The sequence below is a fragment of the Engystomops pustulosus genome, chromosome 9 (genome assembly GCF_040894005.1).
Source record: "Engystomops pustulosus chromosome 9, aEngPut4.maternal, whole genome shotgun sequence".
In the NCBI taxonomy this organism is placed as follows: domain Eukaryota; kingdom Metazoa; phylum Chordata; class Amphibia; order Anura; family Leptodactylidae; genus Engystomops; species Engystomops pustulosus.
Genome location: NC_092419.1, coordinates 87,525,673 through 87,550,537, shown reverse-complemented (window position 1 = coordinate 87,550,537; position 24,865 = coordinate 87,525,673). Strand labels below are relative to the sequence as shown.

At 39.4% G+C, this 24,865-nt stretch overlaps 1 protein-coding gene across 1 annotated transcript in view; it reads right to left on the bottom strand.

Moving 5' to 3' along the window:
- The window catches only part of ASTN2 (astrotactin 2), a 377,384-nt gene that overhangs the window by 215,161 nt on the left and 137,358 nt on the right, over window positions 1-24,865 (bottom strand). Inside the window, exon 5 of the mRNA XM_072124956.1 lies at window positions 13,185-13,331. Within this exon, the coding sequence (XP_071981057.1) occupies window positions 13,185-13,331 (147 nt within the window). The remainder of the gene's footprint in view (window positions 1-13,184; window positions 13,332-24,865) is intronic.

The window sequence follows — 24,865 nt, the reverse complement described above, 5'->3', positions numbered from 1 at the left end:
GTTGTCAATATCAGTACAGGTGGTTCCCTACTTAAGAACACCTGGCTTAGAGATGTCCCAGAGTTACAAACGGGCCGCTGGATGTTGATAATTTACTGTGCTTTAGCCAATGATCAGCTGTAACAGTTCTCTAAGATGTCTGCAATTAAGCCTTATTGTTAATCCTGGTTCTTATGACAACCCGACATTTTTAAAAAAAGATTTTTACAAAAAGATTTTTGTCTGGGGTTACAATTATGATGTATACAGTTTCGACTTGCATACAAATTTAACTTAAGAACAAACCTACAGGAGCTATCCTGTACTTAACTCGAGGACTGCCTGTAATCGGGAAAACCTAATACAGGGAATAGGTGCAAGCCCTGTGCTTCCCACAACCTCTGCCCTTGCCTACTTTCACACACTGTGCTCACCCGCAGATAACAACTGGATGACAGTCTCCACTTTGGGTATGTGCATATAACAGATGTATAGAGAGACAAACAGACAAAAGCAGGGCATGGGTAATGGGGTCAAAACCAAGATGGTAGGGAGGTACAGAATCATCAGGCAAATAGGTCCAAGTAAGAGTCAGAAAACACAGAAAAGCACAATAGAGAATTTGAACTAAAAGAGACTAGTCTAACCAGTACTCAATAGAGTTAGGAGTGAGTATACATAGAGTTTCTGAAGGCCACTCTAGTAGCTAAATGGTCTGTCAATCCAACAGTATCTGAAACATATCCCCAGCTCAAAGACGTAGCAAGATGTACGCAATGCCTACTGCAGAGCAAAACATCTAGGTATGTTACTAGCTGTTAGAAGTCAAACTGCAGGAGTTCTGACAACCTATTTGATACACTTGACTTGATTATGCACTTTTTAGAAACCTCCTATATGTTCTATAATTTTCTTTAAAGGATGAATTTCTTTTTGTGCTTTGCTTTTGGGGTTTATAAACTTTCCACAAGATTGGGGAATATCACGTGATCATTGATCACTGATCAAACCAGAAAATTAGGCAGGGACTAAAAAACACAGACCTACTACAAGTCACCTAATGTAGTGGAACCCCAAAGAACCCCCAAAACCCCTATAGAAGTGAATAACACAGTTAGTGCACCATTACTTTATTCACATGGAGGATTCAAGAGATCTATTAGCTCCTGGTCAGTGGGGGTCACAAGAGAACCCCCCCCGATCAGATATTTATCCTCTATTTCATTGTTACCTTATACATATCTGTATAGAACAAAAACTTTTGAAGGAAAACTATCATGTTCATAATGACTTTAATAGGATCTTACAGATATTAAGGATTCACTTTACATTAGTAGAAGTATCCATAAAAAAGTTCTGCACTTTAAAAGTTAGATATTTTTTGTATCAATACAACAGTAGCAATAGAAATAAATCATCATATTTCATGTAGCATCATTAATCTGCTATTAATTTGACTTTGTGCCCATGTTCTCTTTTATTGTATGAAAGACCTTAAACTCAAGGGTGAGACTTTGAAAGTTCTAAATTACTTTAAAAAAAAAAAAAAGGTTCATCGGTTTGTGAAATTGAAATTTAGTCTATTTTTTGGTGCAGTGACAGGTATGAATGGTGTCTTCTGGATGTGAAGGGTAATGGCCATATTTCAAAATACAATAGTAAGGATTATTTTACATAACTGAGTTGTTATATTTCTATTTGGTGAAAAATATACATCTGATAACTTACTGCCACAAATCGATGTACCTGTACATCCCAAGTGGAAGTGAGTTAACTCATTTGGACATACACAAGGTAAACGTGTATGTGGAATGGCTGCCATAAGCGAATACTTGTAAGAAATTGTCGGATACGCATTTTCATAGGCTTCAAGTTGGCTACAAATAAAGAATATAGAGACATACACAGCTCTCTGTTGAGCAGTAGAGTTTACAAGACCAGTAACTAGGTAGGGAGGGGGTAAGATGCTTACTTATAAGGGTTGGGCCATAGCTCTATATTGGGCTTTAATGGTAGGCTTCTGCATGTCCTGTGTTCCCTAATGGTCAAAGACCATTAATATCTGGATCAGTAGCAAGAAAGAAGAAGCAAGTTTGCTGCTCTGCCTCAAATGACTGAATACAATAGTGTAAAAGGAAAAAAAACACAGAGTATTAGACACAAACAAATCTAACTTTAAACTGGAAGTAATGATAATAATACAAAATTATAGAAATTTTATTGGTAAAATATGAGATTGCAGCGTGTTCTGGTGTCCGGAAGGGGGAAGCTACCGGAAAGGAAAGGAAGAAAAACAGGAGTCTGGGACACGATTCTCAATGAAGGATCTTGCTTTTTTTGAAAATAGGAGCGAGCAAACTACGGTTTTTGGGGGTGAACAGTTCCCTTCATCAGGTCCATACAATAAAATAGTGTTCCGGCGTCCTTGGGCTCTTTGAATAATTGATGAAATAAAAGCCTAGCAATTATGAGACAAAGGGATCCCAGAGTCATTTGTGGTATATGTAGAAAACATGGGGACAAATGCTTCATATACGTCGGGAACATTCTATTTCATTACTATTTTCAAAATAAACAAGATCCTTAGTTGAGAAGCGTTTCCCAGACTTCTGTTCTTTTCCCTACTAGCTACTAATCAAATGACTGATGGAGGGGTTGTCATGGGGTGTAATCCTATAAATATAGATGGGTATATATATTTATACTTTAGTCTTTGGCTGGCGGGGAGTGGGCTGCTGAGGGAAGTTCCTGTCCCCACCATGTTTGTCGTATGTGAAAAGTCATGGGCTGCACTTTTTTCTATGCCAGGCCTGACATAAAAATAAACACTGTGCAGGACCCCGACAAATACATCAAGAAGCGGGAGCCTCTTGATGTATCCGGCTGTGCCTTATCGGTGGCAGGGCAATAATTGCTGGCGTAAAAGCCCCAACCTATGATAAATGAACCCCAAAGAGTCTATGGAGTTAAAATGAAGGTATGAAGGTTTCAAAACAAGGCTAATAACATAAGAATTCCAGATTATCCAGACAGCACCTTTTGCTGATGGGTAAAAAAATCTTCTTATTCATTTTTAATCTCATTTAAAATACATTTTAATAATATTTTAGTCAAATTGGTAATTAGTGTCTAAATTATTGTGTAAATAAGAAAAAAAATCAAGTAGACGAAATGTAATCCTTCAGTAATGACCAGGAAAAGAGATAACTCCACCACTGGCTGTGCAATGTTTTAGACATCTATCAATGATAACATCTAAGGCTCCTTTCACGTAAAGGATTCCTAATGGGAAATATGTGGCACGATTGATCTCCGGTTTGAAATCAATGGAAGAGAGCAGCGTCTTTTTTCTACAAGTAGCATTGTCCACGAGTGGGGAAAGAAAGGGACAGCGTTCCCTATAGTCTGGATAGAATCCAGGAGGACACTACTTCTGTAGCGACAAAACACTAATGATAATGTTTAAATATTGCACGTACTTCATTCTATTAACATTTCCATTAACATTATCTCTAACTGTAGATCAATTTCCAACGTTGAAAGGGAATGAATATTATGTATTGTAATAAAAGAATCAATGAGCATTTTTTTTAATATATCAATTTGTTTTCTTGTTTTGAGCTTGAAATAAAAAAAAAAGTTGCAGCTTTTTCTAAATCAACATACATGAATATGATATGTTTTATGGCTATTCAGTTTTCTTATAATGAAATTATTCCTTATTGTAATCGGAAAATGACTCGCTAAGATAACAAAAAGCTACGAGTCTTTTGTTCATCAATGAATTGCTTTAAACTGTGAATATTTTTCTATTACAATGAAAACACATAATTTATGATCACATTTATTTAATTACATGAATATCTTGGGTTTATTATATTAAAGTGCGTTCTTTTTCATGGACCTGTCTTATGGACTTACATACTTTTTCAGAGAGCAGTAAAACTGTTAAAATAAGCTTTTAACATTTAAATGCTTTCCTGATATGCAGGTTATTCTATGTCCCCTTTTCTTGCAAAGCTGTGAAATGTAAACAGTTTATTATTTGCATAACTTTAAAGGACATCTACCACCAGGATGAAGGATTGTAAACCAATCCACTGACATACTGGTGTGTGACCCCTCTGGCAGGGTCTGCTCTTCTTTAAGCTTCCTACGTTCTTGTTTTTAAGAAAAAAAAAATTTGAGCTAGTGGTAGCTCAATTCAGAAACCGGAGTAAGTAATAAAATAATAAATTAAATTAAGGGTCAGGGCAGGGTAACTAATGGCTGCAATTTTATTATTTAAATCATGTATTAACTGAGAATTATATATATACCTAGGGTGTAACAAAGACGGTTGGTATGGTAGGGTGTAACAAAGAAGGTTGGTATGGTGGGTTGGGAGTCAACTTTAAAATGTTAAATGGGAAAATAGATTTTTTATTGCATATTTGAATACCCCACGAAAATATTACATAGATTCAAATGGTTTTGTTTTTGCCAAAAATCAAAATGTGTAAAAAATTGTTTAGAAAATTAGGATATCTCGACAAATACACATTGGATCAGAAAAACAAAAAAAATTGACAAATATTTCATAAAAGTCTATTAAATGATAATAAAGTTGACCAGAGGTGAGGTGGGGGAATCTAATATTTTATGCAGAAGCAATATTCAGCGTAACCCAGAAACAATGACATGGATGTTGTATTTTTCTATTGTCTTCAGGGTACTGATTTAACATGAAAAATACATCGGAGAGCTTGATTAACTTGAGTCTCCTCCCCTGTGAAGATGGAGATTTTTCTTGTTGCCTGCAAAGTTTTCAAATTTCAAATGCTTTACATTAAGAGCTGAAATTTGGCAACATTGGATAGCTTTTTGAAAAATATTGCGTGTGTCAAATTTTCATATTTGGGATCTGATGTGTATTTATCAAAATATCTTCTTTTTCGAAAATTTTGAACACAGCTTTTTGACGAGTCAATTTAGTTTCAATGGCGCATGCAGAAAATATGCATGCATGTGGATAAGTGGCTTTAAATGACTTTGCTGGCAGCAAAAAGGGGTAAGCTCACATTAACCCTTCAATTATAAAAACATGTCAAAATGAATTAGTTTACCTGCGCTGTTCTGATTCTATGATGAAAACTAAAGTAGTCCTTGTAATAATATATAGAATTCCCGAGGGGTTTCTGTAACTTTCAAGTGATGGATATTCAAGTCTGCTCTGGTGTTCACCTTGATAATCCAGAGAAGAGTTCAGTTCCCAAGGGGGTAACTGTCAGTATTTTCCACAAACCATAGTTGGCAAAAACGGTATGCAGCACCGGACAGAGGCTGTACTCCCGCTGAGCAGTTCCATCGGAGTGACGCCACCTGAGCTACGCATCGCCAATAGGAACAATTCTCCTGGTGACATTAGAAACGCGTTGAGAAAAAGTGTTCCTTTGGGTGATCCATAGCTCAAGTGATGTCACTCTGACGGAACTGCTTAGTTGGAGTACAGCATTGGCCGAGGTTGCCAATTTGTGGAAAATACGGACAGTTACCCTCCTGGGAGCAAAACTGTTCTCTGGATTATCAAGGTGAACCCCAGAAAGCGGACTTGAATATCCATCTGTGGAAGTTACAGAAACCCCTCAGGAATTCTATATATTATTACCGGTACCACTTTAGATTTTATCATAAAATCAGGAAAGCGCAGGTAGACTATCATTTTGACAATTAGATTTTTGGTGATTACAGCACCATCTGTCACCACAATATAAAAAGGATCTAGGGCAAATCAATGTAATTTTTTTTTCCAGCAAGAAACAGTGAGGGATTCCCATTTAAGATTTAAGTTGCCCCCTTCCCCACCCCCAGAGGGTGGAGATAAGGGGCCGATTTTAGTATCATTGGATATATATTTTTGAAAAATTATATTTATAGTTTTTTGTGTATTTTGTGAGATATTTCACTGTCCAGAACTTTTTGTTACACCCTGTATAGGTGTAAAAAGGGATGTTTGTTTCTAAGAGATATCCTTGCCCTTGCAATCTATAAACCCCTACTTCTAATATCCAATCCCTTCATCCCTTCCAACTCAATAACTTGATAACTATATAATTGTCTCTTGTATCTACTCAATTCTCATCTCCCGAGTGATACAAAAACAACACAAAAAAACATCAAATGTTCATATCTAGTGTATTTTGGAATGTTTTTTCATTAACAACTGGAGGTAGTAAGATTAAAGTATCAATATATCATTTCAGAATGAGGTATCAGACATTATTTACTGCAATGCAGCAACTAACTGTGCATCATTAGGATGTTCCTGGCAAAAGTCATCAGGATGTAGGGAGTGAGCCAAACACATGATGCTCACATCCAGATTATGTTCAATGAACTTTCCTAATTTGGACTGTTTGTGTTAGGAAATCTCCTTTCCAATTAGAATTAACTGCATGGTGTAAGTTATATAAATGGGTTATTAAAATCACATCTACACGCCGAAAAGAAAAAGTTCTAAGGTTCATTAGTTGTAAAAATACGATATCTGAGGCAAATCTTGGAAACTTGGCACAGTCACTGAATATCAAGGACCGCTGGCAACTACAGTATAAAACTTTTATATTAACTATTGACGACCAGATATATACAGTCTCAGAAAGACAAAAACTTTGTTCTAAATCATTACGGCACATTCTCAAACAGTAGTAGGAGAAGCATTTGTTGTATGACCATGCTTTTTCTTTGACCAAAGGCTTTTACTTCTTTGTCATAATGCTACGACAAGCAGGAAGCAGCATGTAGTAGACATCAGGGTAGGTGATGGAAGAATATTAAATGGACAGAGATTTATTGATATTCCATTATTAGTTGAATGTTTTTGTGTAGATCACCCAAAATTTAGCCTTGTGCAGGAGCCAAATATTTAAAGGTCATCCATTGGGATCAGGGAATCATTTCCCAGAGATGTCCTTGGCAGTGGATATATGTCACTTATTTGTCTTAAATTCAGTTGTTAAGCTGACACACCTGCATATGACACTATTAGTCACATGACATGATAGTCAGGTTATTCAGAATATAAGCTAGAACCTACTGCCTTCAAAGGAGTTGCACTCGCTAGACAAGGTTCACCAAACAGGGAAGGGGTGGGAAGGGAAGGCTAGGCAGGGCTGTTATCCTATTGTTCATATAGCTCCCGGCTGCGCCCAGTATGAATATATCCATGGTCCATTTGAACCCCAGCTGTGCCCTGGAAACGGTCGTTAATCTCTAAGCCCTTGCTTTTGCTATTTCATTTACGGTATGTTTATGTTGTGTCTTTATTCAAAAATGGAAAATGTAGGGCGCTGTTTTTCTCTGCCTTAAAAAAAAAGTTCTGATTAAAAAAAACCAGATGGTTGGCTTTAATATCCAAATTGCTTGCCTGTTGGGTTTAAGACAGCTATAGAATTGTTCAAGCTTGTATTTTCATCATGATCTTAGCTAATAAGCCAATTAAACTTCATCTTTAAATTCAAAACCCATGACTTTAACTTTATCACAAATGACCTTTTGTAAAAACACATTCTAAATCTGTTATTATTAAAGTCAATCAACATTTGATTAGAAATTGACATTAATTATTAAAATATGTTTAAAAAATTAACATAATGAATATCTCAAAGTTAAGTCAAAAGTATTGAAAGGTAAAATATTCTACTAGGGAATTAGAAATAAGGGAACAATGTATTTTTTTAATTGCATGGACATCTGTAGAGAAGTTATTTTAGTACCCAAAAACTGTGAACCTGTTGCATCACATTGTGCAACCTGCTTTGAATATAAGCCAAGTGGGGCTTTTTCAGCACAAAAATTGTGGATGTCTACAACATTTTTTGCCTGATGGGAGCTAAATTTTAAATAGCAATAATTACATATCAGCTTAGATTTTAAGGCCCTTTTTGTATATAAATTGTGCATATTCATGGAATACTCTTTTAAGACTGCCACACAATGCGCTAATGGGAGGAGGCAGTTCAAACGAGTATTGCTTGCAGTGTTTCTTTTTCAAGGGTACCTGTTACCATGTGATATTTAGCTGGTGACAAGTTCCAATAACCTGATCCTGATTTTAAAATGCCTTTACCAGCATTCTGAATCATTTCAGTAGTTTATATAAGTTTTGTTCACATCGCCCGGCTCCCTACTACAGCGTGTGTGGTGAGTCCCAGGTGGGTAAGGAGAGAGGCTGAGGGAGGGCAATGAGCAAGGAGGAGGGAGGTGGCATTGAGGAGAAGACAACTTGTGTCATTTGAACTGCCAACTCCCCTGTGGGACTCACTACACACTGCTGGTAGGGAGCCAAGTAATGTCAATAGAATTATTCAGATGCATCACAAAGACAACATGTCCGAGGCTATTGGAACCTGTCAGCATGTAAAAATGGCCTTCCTGACGACAGGCTCTATTTAAACTGCGTATTTGTGTATGTATAATGGTTCCAGGAATATTAAAAAAAATATAACTAATATTTAAAGATAAATAGTCAGTCAAAAATCCACAGTTTTTTGGACAACCTGTACAATACACAGCATTTTGGGAAAAAAAGAAAGTAAACCCTTCATCTGATGACTATAGGGGCAGTTCATCTATCCCTATGGAGAGGGGCGAGGGTGAGCAGCGCTCTCCCCCTCCTCTTCTCCCCGTGTGCCCGCCATGCTACGGTACGGCGGGCAACGGTAGTGTGAATCCAGTTTAACAAAGTAAATATAATGCATAAAATGAACCTCCCCTTGCAATGTTTATTGTTACTTAAAAGACATAAATAATGAATTATTCTCCAAAAAATCTTAAATCTCTTACAAAGACATCATAGTGTCAGTTCACATGTCTTTCATAAAGTTCTATAAGTTTGTGTTCTACCTCTTACAGAGGTAAGAAAATGAAATCTGGAGGGATTCACAACCCGGTAGGAATCAGATTTAATAAAATGTATTTAAATTAAAAAAAAAGAAATAAAAACACTTGCATTGAAATGAAGATGTGTTATGTTATTTTTCTTCATCTTTTCACTTGGACTCCTATTTAATATGCCCTTCATTAAGTTATAATATTGTAAATGTCACATTGGGACCTGCTGAGCACCGCTGCTGATTCCCCCTTCTCAGATCTCAACGTTGCTGTTATTTTTCAACTGCTGCAGAACTTTTTGTTCTTTAATTGTCAAGTTGCTCATTTTTATTAGCATTTTGATAGAATCATTAAAGTTTTTCATCTATGCACAACAACAGAAATCATTTTCAGATTAGTATTGTTTTCACACATTTTCCTATCTCATAGTTAAATACTTTGGCTGCTTAACTTTATTAAATGTAGCATTATCCTTTTATCCTGCTGTGTTCACTTTCTCAGCCGAACATATTTTACATTCTGGTATAGGAAGATCTGGTTTGCCTTAAATGACATTTAAATTTCTGTCTGTCTGTCTATCTCTCTATCCATCCATCTATCACTTTATCTATCAATTCAATTCAATGAAGCTTTATTGGCAGGATCAAATACAAGTTAACATTGCCAAAGGATCTATAAAATATTGGATTGTGAGGGATGCGGTGGGGTGCAGGGTCACGAGGATCAGGATGAAGTGAGACATCGGGTGTTATTTATAGTCCTTGGTATCACACGTCTCTATGGCAGGCAGTGACATATTGGGGCACAGTTACTAAGGGTCCACAGACCACATTTCCGTTTCCTGACTATTTTCAATTTGCTTTGCATTTAACAGGGGTTTTTGGCGCCACTTTCATGTGACACAAATTGGGCGGCGTGACCGTCAGACAACCCAACTGATTCGGACTTAGCAAGGGATTTCAAATTTAAATGCACTCACGCACTCACATACACCGGGAAGAAGATGGTGAACTCCAGCGGACCTCAGCGGGAAAGCGACACATGCAAGATATTGGTGGCATGATCTTTATGAATCGCGAGTTCATCCTCGTTGGACAGTCCGGATGGGGGATCGAGCAGGGACTGGGTAAGTAAATGTGCCCCATTGTGTTGCTATGGCCCTAGTGGTCTCTTCTTCACCCAGCAGGGTGAAGATCTTCTCTCCCTCCTCCATGGAGCAGAAGCCCGAGAGGAGATCTGAGAGTCTCCTTAAGTAAGTGTCCCTCACTGCTGAGTATTTAGAACAGCGTAGCAGGAAGTGGACCCCATCGTCGGTGGCCTCCTGGTCCTGGCACCATTGGCACAGTCTGCTATCCCTCTGTCTATCTCCCTATCCATCCATCTATTTATAGGATAGAAGAGCACAGCACAATAAAATGGTTGCTATTTCAGTAAACCAGTCTTTTATCCTTGGCAGCAATCTAATTATAGGTGAAGAAAAGAGTGACATTTATTTCTAATGCAGCCTTTCTCAGTCCTGCATGTTGATCCGATTCCACAGACTGCACATATTACACAGGAAGGGAGTCTTTGCATCATACAGGAATATTATATGGACTTACCTGCTAAACCCACTTTAGTGCCGATACTATAACAGTTAATATAGTGCCAGCACTGCAGTTTGTCCATTGAGCAGTGAATCCTCACATCACATTCCAGTATGATGCAAGGACTCCCATCCTGTGGAATGTTTGCAGTCCGTGGGATCCATATATCCGGGCTGAACATATTGATAGGCAGCTGGCCTCAAGCTGTATATAGTCAGTACTAAGGAGAAGGCTGGCATATTCACAATAGCAATGATACAATGGGGGTCATTTACTAAGGGCCCGAATTGAGGTTTTTCCGTCGGGTTTCCCGAATATTAAAGATTTGCAACGTTTTCCCCTGAATTGGAGCACGTGATCGGATTGTAGCGCACCGGCATGCATGCGACGGAAATCGGGGGCGTGGCCGTCGAAAACCTGACGGATTCAGAAAAACCGCCGTATTAAAAAAAAAATAGTGTCGCTTGACACGGGCTTACCTGCACCCAGCATAGGTTGGTGAACTCCGGCGGACTCCAGTGGACCTTTAAAATCTTTGCAAAAGCAAGTTTCTGTAAAGCTAGATTTAAGAAACTGTAACTTTTTCAAACTTAGTGTACAGAGCTGTGCAAAGTGTTATTTTTTGCAGGAGGGGTTGATCTTTTCATTGATAGCATTTTGAGACCTATACGACATTTTGATGCAAATATTTATGCTTTTTATAATAGCATAAGTTTTTTTCCCCCATTATATTGTTGATAGCAGGGGATAATAATTATTTATTTTGATAGATCGGACATTTTGGAGGTTGAGAATACTTAACATATTCATCATTTTATATATTTATCATTTTGTTTTCTAGGGAAATTTAAATTTTAAAATTTTTATTTTTTAAATGTATATTTATTTGCATTATTATTTAATTGTCCATATACTTTCGAACTGTAAGACATCTGGCAGACTATTAAAGATTAAGCTGAATGACAGATTGTTACTGGCCGCTATGACAACCCATGGATGCCCCAAGGTGATGTGAAATCTGGTGGTCCGAGGAGACTACTAATTAGATCAATCATGTCCCATAACCTCGGGCTTGCAGGCCAAACCTATAGGCAACTCACTGTGGTGACACAGATAACGGAGGCCAAAGTACACCTGCCTTACCCCACTGGGTTTTCCTGGTTTCCTTTAAAAACCCTATACTTTTTTTTGTAATGATTTGACAAAGAGCCCCTTAGGTTTAAAAAATGTTATTGTTTAAAGGGCATCTACCATCAGATATACTGATGGCAAATTGCTGTAAGTTCCATGCTCGTCATGTAATCTAGGGGATGGAATTGTTTTTTTTAGAGTCCCAGAACGCTGGCATTATCTAAATACAGAGTTTTTTAAAATATGCAAATGAGCTGGAGAAGCTCTCCAGAGGGCCGGACTCTGGTAATTTATGCACACCCATTGAAGCCGGGTCCCACCCGTGTATCTCTCACTGGTGACACCAGTTGATAGTCTGCAAGGAGTCTCAGTGTGCATGCATCACCGGCAGTCTGAGCCGCGGTTCCATAATTTTTAAAACTCTAAATACCAGCATTCCAGAACTCAATAAAAACGATTCCGTCCCCTAGATTCACTTATTAATAATCTTGATCTGTTCCCCCAAAAATCTGCTAAAAATGAAAGGGCTTTATGGACTGTCATGTTAATGAATATGTTTTTTTTAATATAGGACAGGAAGTAAAAACATAAAAGTGTGATGATTCATCCAAAACAAAAAGAAAAAAAAAGAAACTAAAAAGGACCCTATGGGAGAGAAAAATAAAATGGCCTTATACAGGCTTTAGATATAGACTTACAAGATTGAATATAGCCTTTCTTAAGCTACATTCACACGACCGTTGAACGACCACTGAGGGACGTATATACGGCCGTAGTATATACGCTCCCATAGGCCGTTGATGGGCAAGCCAAATGGAGCGGTATGGAGCAGCACACGTGCATCAATGTACTGCTCCGTACCTCCGTATTACGGCGCCATGTATTACGGCGCTCAATGAAGAGGGGATGGAGGCAAGCAGAGCTCACCTCCCGTGCGCTGACGTGCTAGTGTGAATGTAGCCTTAATTTTATAAAAGAAAGTAAGCAAATTTATATATATTTTTCCAAGAAAAGCATCGCTGAGGAGACACCATGCACTTTCAAACTCTCGCTAAGGAGAAACAGCGTGTGTATATAGAAGGGCCTGTTAAACAATTAGATTGAAATTGATGTACACTTTATCCCTCATGCCCCTCCCAATTTTTGTGGTTTCTTAATACACCCAGGGAGAATAAAATATCTGAACTGTCAAATGTAGAAGCCATGAACACATCTAATAGAAGGCTATGGGGCCATGAGTTAGCCATAGGTTGTGGGGCTAGCTCAGAGCATCTACACACAGTCGAGGCCTAAAGTAGCGTATATTGGCCCCTTGTTATCTAATACCTTGGAAAGTGCCACCATGTAAAATCCAGCCATTTACACTTTTGCTTTATATTACTCCTCACCCAAGAATATGTGATAAACATTGACACATGTATCACATCTACCGACATACAGGGTTATATTGACTGCGGGAAAAGGTTTAGAACAGAATATTAATTGAATGTCTTAAATATTCTTACTGCTGCATCTGTCACTCCATTTCATCACTTAAGTTTCTTCAAATATTTCATTTTGTTATTAATTTGTTCCATTGTGGAAAACCTCACTCTTTAGTGCCCTTTACTCTCTCACCATCCGCGATGAAGTGCTCTGGCACATGTAGTGTGACCTTCACGGTGAGTGGGCAGGGTATTTGCGACCCACACACTACAGCCAACACGCAGGCACTCACCCCGACCAACGTCAGGGCTGTTCGGCTGAGTGGACTCTTCAGAGAACCTGAAATTAGGATAAACAAATAGTATCATAAGCAAAATTTACTGATACCAGGTGCAGATGTTTTAAAGAAACAAACATAATGTAATGGAAAAAGTTAGCAACACATAAATATATTATCATTGTGTTTGTGCTTTTTGGTTCCATGTCTGATCTTAGCTCTAAAATTTATAGTCCTCTTTTGCCCTTAGTTCTAACTCATTGGGAGAGATGTATCATATGTTGGCACTCTCTGCACCGGCGTATGATAAAGTCCTCCCCACCGGATACATCATGAGGCTAAGACCTTGCTGTGCTGTCAGACAAAACTACACAAGGTCCAACCTGGTGTAGTTTCACATAAAAATCTGTGAACATTCAGCTGTGAATTTCGCTGGTTTTTAGAAACTGTACGGGGACCATGCAGGAACGCCATACACCGTCAAACTCCGCCAAAGGCTGAACCCCAGTCACACCCACTCTGTGCCCACATGGACTGAGAGATGGCATAGTTATAATTTATCACAATTTCTTGCAGTACATCAGAGAACTAGTGCAGAAGTACTGATAAATTTCCCCCCATTGAGACATTTCTAAAAAAAAAACCATTTGGAACATATGTGGAATAAATGTGGTTTAGATTTGGAAATTTTGTGATTGTGAACCCTCATGGGCAGGTTCCTCCTCCTACTTGTCTCCTGATCACTGTAGTATTGTATTTTGTACTTGTTTTTGTCTTAATGTAATGTATGTGAACCCCTTACAGATTGTACAGCACCATGGAATTAATGGTCCTCTATAAATAATAATAAAAAGTGAAAGTCAAGCTTCATAAATCTGAATTCACAGTATCAAGTTTCCTGAAGGGTAAAATGGAGTGGTTTGGTTTACAAGAAAGAAAGCCTCCGATTTGGAGCAAATCGGCAGAGCAGGAATTTTCAGACAATTAAAGAAAGAAAACCAACACTGCAATGATACTTTACGTGGTTGTAATGGAATTCACATACACAAATAACCCCTGGACTGAAACTATGAGAAACAAAGACTGGGTAGCAAGTCCCTACTAAAAGAAACATGTCTGGTAACAACATGAGAAATAGGTCATATTTCAATGAGGCTGTACAGATGAAATTTAGAATAAATTTTAAAGCTAAATCTACATCACGTCTTTTGTATACTTCAGCAGATATGACAGGAAAGCTGCCGAGTGTATCTATAGATATATACTGTGGGAACAAAAATCTAGAAAGGGTTCAGGCATAATCGCTTCCACTTGGAGGAATCCTTTCTAGATTTTTGGTTCAGCTGCATTACCGGTTGACCCACGTTGTTTTTCGGAGCACATCAACTCTTGGATTAGAAACAATGGTAAAGACATTTACAGGTAGAAGGAGGCACCCATCTTGCCTTCGACATTATACATTGTATAGTATGGAAAACGCAGAATGGAAAGATGCAGAAAGCTATATATTTTCCATCTGCTCCCTCATGCTGAACAACATATACCCTCAGCAGAGGCCATTAGAGGCAATAGGGGATGTACTGCATCCCTCCCTGGCCACCACTGAGTGTATGATCCAAAAGCTCCCCAATGATGTCACTGTCCAGATAAGGACACTAACGAAGGAACAAAGGACAAAATGAAAAGTTCCCTTTAAGAATCTATTTTTATATACTGAGAATATGCTTTTTTTCAAATACTTTAACTTAAAGGGGTTGTCCACTTTCAGAAAATAATTAATATTGTTTATTAAAATAAAAGAGTAATAAAAAAATGTCCCACCCCTCCCCTCCATCTATTACACCTTCTATCGTCTCAATCATCTGTCTATTTATGTATCTATCTATGTATCTATCTATCCATCCATCTCATATCTATCTAGTTATCTATCTAAATCTGCAGATTGGAGACTTGGAGAGGACACAGAGCATATTATTTCTGTTCTGGTGAAGGGGGAAACATGAGGTGAAGGAGGGGTGGTATGAAAAACTGTGCAGAAACTGCAACTTCTGGTGGATTAGTTGTTTATATACAAGTGTAGGGAAAGCAGAGGGTGTACAGAGAGAGATAAGAGTGTAGGTGTTTTGTTATTACGTTAGTTAGGGCTCCTGCTAGCACATGAGTGAGTGCAGGGAGAGAGGGAGTGTGTCTCACATGTACATTCTCACTCGTCTTCAGCACAGAGAATACAGATGGCCATCTGTGGGATCACTGACAGAGGCTAATAGCAGGGGGAAGGCTGCTGAATAGCAGTGAAAGGATCAAGATTCAGATAACCAATATAATTACAGAAGGACTTTAAATTGCCTGCCCTATGACATATCAAAAGTTTTTTTATATGATGGTTAGTAAGTGCCCATTAGTATATAGTCAGGGAGGCTGTGCCGCCATCTTTATTATATGTCTGAAAAGAATCCTGATTGTTTATTATCACTAGATGCCATACAAATTTTTTGTCTCCCCTTGGAGAACCTGTGTGGTACAGCTCATACTGTCCAGTGAGCTCTCATCTGGGTGACATGTAGGACTTCATAAACATCTCAAGCAAAGAAAGTATATCAGTGGAGGTAGATTTACACTACTGTTAAGCAGCAATTACAATTTTATGCAGAGTTACATAGATATGAGATGATTAAGCAAAATACAAAAAATTTCATTATAGTTAACGAGGTTAATACAATACAAAAGTTCATTTTAGGGAACCTGTCACAAGATTTTCACCTAATAACAGGCTCCTATAGCACTAGGCTAACTGTTGCACACCCTGGTTTTTAGCTAAAAAATGCATAATTCCTATCCCCAGAAAATGAACTTTGTACTTTGGCAGAAGGAGCCGTGAGTCCCGAGGGACATGTGATATTCATGTGAGGCAGTGTTTTTCTCAGTTCATGTCCCTTTGGCAGAGCAGAGAATGGTGTGAGTCAAAGTGAAGGAGGGAATCAGGGACATGCTGGAGACACAGTTACTCACTTGAATAATACATATCCCTTGTGACTCACTGCTTGTTCTGAGAGGGTGCTAGGTAGGCTTACAAAGTAAATTTTCTGATGACAGAAAAAAAAAATTTTTAGTTAAAAAGAGTGTGGGCAAGAGTTAGCATACTGCTATATGAAACTGTTATTAAGTTTACCAGAGAAAATCTGGTCACAGGTCTCCTTTAATGGGGTTGGCCACATAACCTAAATTTATTCACATATCAAGAAAGCAGAAGTAGTGTCTATGCGATCTGATGGCAGAGAAACTAAGACGCGGCAGTGTCGGTGCCTGCTGATGTCATAGTTCTGTGCCAGCAGATTGCATAGATGTGCATATGCCGGCCTGGCCAGGAACCCGAGGAGATGGTCCGGGGAAAAGAGGATGCCACGGGACAGAGTCGGAGGGTGTGTACTAACTTTATTTTTTATGGGGTGCTCTGCTGAGCATTACCCTAAGGGGGGCACTCTGCTATGGACATTACACTAAGGGGACACTCTGCTGTGGACATGACACTAAGGGGCACTCTGCAGTGGAAATTACACTAAGGGGACACTTTCTGTGGACATTGCACTAAGGGGGGACTCTACTGTTGACATTACACTAAGGGGGGCACTCTGCTGTGGAAATTACACTAAGGGGACACTCTGCTGTGGAAATTACACTAAGGGGGCACTCTGCTGTGGAAATTACACTAAGGGTGCACTCTGCTGTGGAAATTACACTAAGGGGGCACTCTGCTGTGGAAATTACACTAAGGCTGCACTCTGCTGTGGACATAACACTGTTGCACTTTAGGTACATCACAATAAGTTGAAAGACAGTATAGTAGGAGCTATATGACTTAAACATAGAGTAGATGGGTAGTGTGCTATATAAACAACAAATATGAGGTGTGCTTGCCCTCACTCTGAATCTTAGGTTGAATACTGCTATGTCTATTTTTTATAGAAACCTACAGCATATATACACACATGCAGTATATACAGTACACACCATATACACATCACAGATACAGCGTATATATACATCACATAAATGTTATATACATATTATGCTGTACAAGGTTCAGCATAATATGTATATAATGGTGTACATCCTCCACTGTTTAGTGTGTCAGGTTGGACGACAGGGCCCCCTGACATTTCAGGCCCCATAGCAGCCGCTATGGCTGTTACCTCTGTAGTTACGTCCCTGACGGAAACATTAATACATCTCCCTCACATCTCTAGTGTTACATATTCGTTCTCAGAGGAAATCATCCCTGAATATGTTTGTGAGCTGTGAACCATATCTTCTCTTCCAATTGGATCTTCTTATATTCCAAAATTGGTATGATTATCTTGAAATCATGTGATTTTGAGATTTGTTTCCTCAGTCTTTGACGCTACATAATTGCATGTACTTTGTACAGTGGTTTCACGAAGTCCACATTTCTCAAACAGATAAGTGATTGTACTACCTACATGGCATTGTGGGATATGATAGTTGTGCAGACAAGAATTTGGAAGGAACAACTGTTGTACTTCTTTAATTCTTGTGATTTTTAACACAAGCCACTTGAGATCCTCAGGCTTTCATTGTAAATAAGATGTATTCTTGTCACATACTTCATAAAACGATTATTTGTAATCATCTGTCTTTTTATGTAAATAGCTTTATCTGTGCTGTTAGCGAATTATAGTATTGGATTGCTCCTCAGCAGGTTGATATGTTTGTATCTATGTTTGTTTTTTATCTTTTTTCTGGGGGGGAAGCCAGCACTCCTCTCCTGCCATTCAATTTTGTATCTACAAACAGATTCAGTATATTCTCAACGGTATACCGAGCATTCTGACAAAAGTAATCATTTTGCATGACGATTTTCTGTTTTACAAATATAAAAGCTAAATGCAGATATAACTTGCAAAACTTGGGAAAAGCGCCTTGTCAAATAGAAAGGGGATCTTTAGCAGCGAATATCACTCGAGCCTCATAGTCAATCTAACACAGAGAAAGCTATTGTGCTACTTTCTGAAACTTATTTAAAGAAGACTGGTCAGGTTGATTTTGGGACCCAAAATAGACATGAGCGAGTATACTCGTCTGAGCTTGATGCTTGTTCGAGTATTAGCATACTCGAAACGGCTTGTTGCTCGGACAAGTATCTCGCCAGCTCGAGATCGAGCATTTACTTAACGAAATTCGGTGAAGAACAGTGAAGAATACAATGAAAACAGTGAACACAGTGAACACTTAAGTTCACTTAAGTAGGATCATTTAAGTTAAGGAAACCCAGTGAAGAACACAGTGAAGAACACATTGCAGATGTTCCGTACATCTGCTAACTTATCCGAAGACATGCATGCCGAACGGTGTTCTTCACAATAGTATGTGAAGAACAATATGTCTGAAGAACACATTGTAGATGTATGGAAACATCTGCAATGTGTTCTTCATAGTTAGAACGCCCCCTTTACTGTAATTAATGTACTGTGTCCAAGGACATCACTGATCAAAACTCCTGAAAGTCCGACGCATGATGTCAATCACAGGGGAGGAATTGTTCAGAGGCAAGGAGAGCTTGACTTCAGTGTTTAACTTTCCACCCCCCTTACTTTATACATTTAAATTACATCTCACTTCAAAGTTGATTTGCTGGAGGATGTCACCAAACCGGGCCATGAAAGATTATGACATAATCTAGAAGCTGTTTAACTGCTTGACAACATACTGCTAGTGGTTTATTAGGGCCATTTCTGATGACAGGTTCCCTTTAAAACATCCCAGAGCTTAATAAAATCTCTGACCTAAGCACAGATCTTGTGGGTATAAATAAAGCAATTTCAGGGCTTCTCTGACTGGGAAGAGTGGACCGCTATATAAATAATTAGTGTAATTTTGGCCCTCAGTACACAGAAGGGCACATTTACTAAGGGTCCGAACGCCGCATTTTCGTCGGGTTGTGTAATTTTTTTCCGTTTTGCCCAGAACTTCCCCGTTTTTTTGGCGCACGTGTTAAGATTGTGTCGCATCGGCGCCGGCGTGACAACCCGACTGATTGGGACAAACCGCGGAATTTAAAAAGCAAATTGTGTTGCAAGATCAGCACTCACATGCACCAGGAAAAAGAAGGTGAACTACGACGGACCTCAGCGGGGGAAGCGACAGATGCAGGAATTTGAACGCACGATCTTAGTGAATCCCGGCAGACCCGAATCCTCGTCGGGCGACACACGGCTGGGATCGCAACGGGACAGGTAAAGTAAATGTGCCCTAGAGTGTTACAGCATTTTTCTTTATTTGTGACACTAGCAGAACATGTAGGTTATAGGGGTAGAGAGTTGTAAGATAGGTTTGTAATAAATAGGAATAATAGTCTAGTGGCTGTAACTGGATTATATGGATGTAATTGAGATTATTATTTTTTTTCTATGTATTATTATCCAGATATCCACATTTTATTCTGTAGAGTTTCATTGATCACCAAGTTCTTATCCTTTGTAACACTAACGATTTTATTCTGCAAAACAGTTGTGTGACTTGTAGCATTCACTATTGCGGATAGATCGCAGCTGATATTCTGTTCTTTACCAAACAAGGACAAGATTATGCAGCTCTTATCATGAAAATCACGGAATACAGCTGTCCTATGCTTTTTCCATAAACCCATGGAGGTGACTTCGCTGTCTGTAACTCACGGCCACCTCCAGACACAGTACCTGGTATTATAAAACAACAGATCAACCCATAAAGCCAGGTTATAATAAAGTGGTCCTAGTATGGTCCGTATTTCACAGAACACTTATAGTCTACGAGAAGTCTATAGTGCACTATGAAAAATGCATGTCATCTATAACCAACTCAACTGCAATTCATGGCCATTGTGGCTATTCTGGGTCATTACCAAAGTAATAAAACGGGTGGTATGGGCATAGATTGTACTGGATCCCCCCGTTGTATAAATTAATCTCACCAAAAAATTGAAAAACACAACATCTAAAGTATATTACGTATAATACAAAACAATCTTTATTGAGAAAAAATAGTGCATCACAATGCACCAGCAGCAATACAATATAAAAACAACAGAGAGTGCCACATAATATAAAGTTGATAAAACCAATGGAACAAATAGAAACTGGTAAGTGTAGCCTATTAACAGTCACAACCTAAGTAGGAATTGTAAACAGAGGAAGAACGTCCCTCACATAAGAGCAGTAATGTTACCTATACCAGTAGGAAGGCACACGCTGTACACCCCGACACGTGTTTCGCACTTAGCTTTTTCAAGGGGAGTCCCCTTGAAAAAGCTAAGTGCGAAACACGTGTCGGGGTGTACAGCGTGTGCCTTCCTACTGGTATAGGTAACATTACTGCTCTTATGTGAGGGACGTTCTTCCTCTGTTTACAATTCCTACTTAGGTTGTGACTGTTAATAGGCTACACTTACCAGTTTCTATTTGTTCCATTGGTTTTATCAACTTTATATTATGTGGCACTCTCTGTTGTTTTTATATTGTATTGCTGCTGGTGCATTGTGATGCACTATTTTTTCTCAATAAAGATTGTTTTGTATTATACGTAATATACTTTAGATGTTGTGTTTTTCAATTTTTTGGTGAGATTTATTCTGGGTCATTGCATAAGCCCAGGCATGTGAATACAGCCATCAAACCATTATGTGGGGATTTATCAAGTATACATCCAGAAATTGTGACTGTTTTCCCTTTCACGCCACCAACACAGTAATTCAAAGTAGGGAAAAGTGAAGTGGACGTGGACCAACAGAGCACTAGGTATAGTCTGCGATTGGTCTTAGCACAATTCTACATCAGGTAAGACCTGGAATTAAATTGTACAGTGGGCCTCACAGCCGGGTCTCGGAGATACTAAGAGGCTGGGACCTTTTAGTATGTGTAACCTGCAGGGATACCCCCCCCCCCCCATTACCACTAATGATGTCATTAGATCAGATCAATTTAGATTGCTGAAAGTGATACGATTTCCTGTGATTGTGGGAAACCATGACATAAACACATAGGGGAGATTTATCAGGTGTATTCTACCACATCGCCATGGAGGGGCTTGAAGGGGACCATTCTGGGCAACGGAGTAAGCTGGCGGGAGACGTTTCTGCCCAACGCCTGCAAACACTGGCTATAGCCTAGCATAGTTCAGGCCAGGGATAGATTATATGGAGGGTTCCAGGGGTGCGCGGTCCCTGGCCCCACCACTTTACTCCTAAGTATGTCCAGTGCAAACTGCAGGGATGACCTCCCCCGACCACCACTACAATTGTCAGATGACCTCCACAGGTGGTAGTAGCAACGATCCTCCCCAAAATGGTGGTGTGCTTTTAGCCACAGCCCTTTCAATGCTGCTGGCGACTTTGAAGTGGCAATCAAAGAGTTAAAACCTGCGATTGGTGCTGGCAGGATTTGGACGAACCTGAATTCTAACAGGTCAGCTCATCACTAGTTATAAACTTTCGAAAAACCCTTCATTAATTGTAAGATGGATAAAGGGGCTGCACAGCTGTTTTAATAATTCTGGAGGAAAAACTGTAAAAGTTTGTTCACCACTGGTGACTGAACGGGTTATATTGTGACATGGAACTGGTCACAGGCTTATCATGGACTGTGTGAAACTGCCCTTTGTATGAGAAATGTTTCTGAACACATATCAAACCACACAAAGGCTATAAGTGGATTCATAAAATTTAGACCCTATTATAAAACCTGTTGAGCAAGGTCATTGTCACGTGTTTTGACCATATATTGTAAAGATTTCTTTTAGCTAGTTTCTTTTAGAAACCCAACCACAAAAATGTTGCAAGAACATAGGAACACTGGGGGACATTTATCATACGCCGGCGCTCATGCATATTCGCAGCGGGATACATCAAGAGGATTCCACTTGTTGATGCATCGGGCAGGCTGCCGCGCAGCATCTATTCCATGCCAGACAGGGCCTGGTCTACAAATAAACACATATGAAAAATCACAGGCAGCAGCGAATGTACCGGCATGGGGACAGTAACGCCTTGTGCCAGCGCACTCCTCGCCGGCCGCGCCCTCCACATGGCCTGCCCCACCCACTCCCTTCACGCCCCACTGTCGTGAAGGTGGCGGATTGGGGCAATTAATCGCAAGTGCTACAATAAGATAGCATTTGCGATTATTGCAGGGCCTCAGCGCCACGGCAGTCCTGATAAATATGCCCCACTGTATGAATAATTATATTTTTCATTTTTAATTTTGCCATACACCAGTGAAAGTACAATAGAAGCTGTGAGCAAGGCCAACCATAACTTTGGTGTATTAAAGATACACAGTCTGACTTCATCATGGAACAAACTGTGAGGACAAGCATCAATTCCCCAAGAAATCAAGACCTAAGACTGGACTGTCCGAGTATAACGGTGAATTTTATAAAGAATTAAAAAATGTATGTCTGGCCGCAGGTTTACACAGATGGCTGTCCTACTGGCAAACTTTTAAAAGAATTCTGTTCTCACGTCTCAGCAAAAGGGGAATTTGAAAGATCGTAAAACCTGGCATCCTTTGTCTTTCTTCAAAGTTGAGAAAAAAATTGGCTCAGAAGTTATACTGCACATTAAAAGAACTTGGAGAGTAAAAGGGAAAGTAGCACCTATAGTGTGTGGGGCTTATTTTCCTTTGCTTTATTGTAAAGAGACACAATGGAGCACATTCACTTTCATCTTTGAAAGTTTACTTCTTTGAGACTAAATTAACATCCAATTCTTTTCTCTTTACACCACCTCTATGCCAGGCATGCTCTTCACTCCACCTCTATGCCAGGCGTGAAGGGGACTATTTCAGGCAACAGAGTAGGCGGGAGGTGTTCCTGTTCAGCATATGCACACTAGCTATAGCCTAACATAGTCCAGGCCAGGGTCAGAATATATTGAGGGCACCAGAGGCGCGCACTCCGGGGCCCCCACCACTTTACTTATAAGGGGCCCTCCACCAGCAATGTCTGACCGTTATCTCACTGTTGTGACTCACTAATTCTGTGAGTGGGAGTGTGCCAGCCCTTGCTCAATTGCATTCTGCACGCAACATGCTTTTCAAGAGCTGCGATGCAGAGTAAACCCTGATCCCCCCTTCTTAGTACCTAACACTGACTAGCTGAACTGGTTGACAGTAAAATCCTAGCCAATCAGTGTTAGCTTTACTCCCTCACAGATCACTTGGCCTAATCTGTGAGCAGTGACGCATGGGACTGGTGTGGGGACTAGTAGCTAGTATTACTGTCACTGCCTCTGCAACAACAGTTAGGCTACCATCACCAGCTAGGCCAGCAGCTAAGCTAACATGTAAGTTAAAGAAAGTTAAGAATATTAATGATATTCTATAAACTAGAATAGTAATGTGTACCACTGTCTGGGCTACATTCAGTGGAGGCCCTTAACAAAATTTGGGCCCAGGGGCCTCAACCTACATTGATCCAGCATTTTGTTCTATTCCCTTGACCATTATATATTCTTTTACCACTCTTCCTCATAAACTGTAAGCTCTTGCGAGCAGGGACCTCACTCCTCTTGTTCCATACGAATGTTTGTGCTCTGTCATGTTTTATTATATTTGTATTTGTCCCCTATGATTTGTAAACCCCTTCCAGAGGGCTCTGGACCACAGACTGGGCCGAAGGTTCACCTTTCAACAAGACAATGACCCTAAGCATACAGCTAAAATAACAAAGCAGAGGCTTCAGAACAACCCTGTGACCATTCCTGACTGGTCCAGCCAGAGCCCGGACCTGAACCCAACTGAGCATCTCTGGAGAGACTTAAAAATGGCTTCCACCAGCGTTCACCATCAAACCTGAGGGAACTGGAGAGTATCTGCTAGGAAGAGACACCAAATCCAGCTGTGAAAAAACACAAGAAGACTCTTGGTTGTACTAGCACAGAAACTGCTTCTACTTAATACTAAGCAAAGGGTCTGAATTCTCATGACCATGTGATATTTCAGTTTTTCTTGTTTAATAAATTAGAATAAATATCTACCTTTCTGTTTTTTTTTCTGTCAGGATGGAGACAGAGTGCACAATAATGAGAATAAAAAAGAACTTTTTTGATATTACTAATTGTTTGTAATGAAACAAAGTGTGAAAAATTTAAAGGAAACCTACCATTTGATTTGATGCATTATGAAGCAAACATACCTTGAGAATGCTGTAGCTGCACTGATGTAGTATCATATCTTGGTTAATCCCTGTGCTGAGTGGTTTTGCTGATAAAACAGATATAACATTATGATAATAAAGCTCTGCCCCTTCTATGGCTGATGCAGTGCTTGCTTCTGCGCTTCTCATAGCAGGAGAGTTTTCTCTGCAGGAGATGATGATGCAATCACTTTTCTCCCTGCCAGACAGAATAATCAATTGCTGCACCATCCCCAAGCTGCTGTGTATGAGTGATCCAGCCTAGGTTGATTAGTCACACTTAGTCATGCTTGACTAACCTCCATTTGTAATTACAAGCTCCGTGTCTAGTGTGTTTATCTTGGCAGCCATGCTGATACAGCTTTTCCAACGTCCTGAATGTTATCATTGTTTTTTTCAGCAAAACCACTCA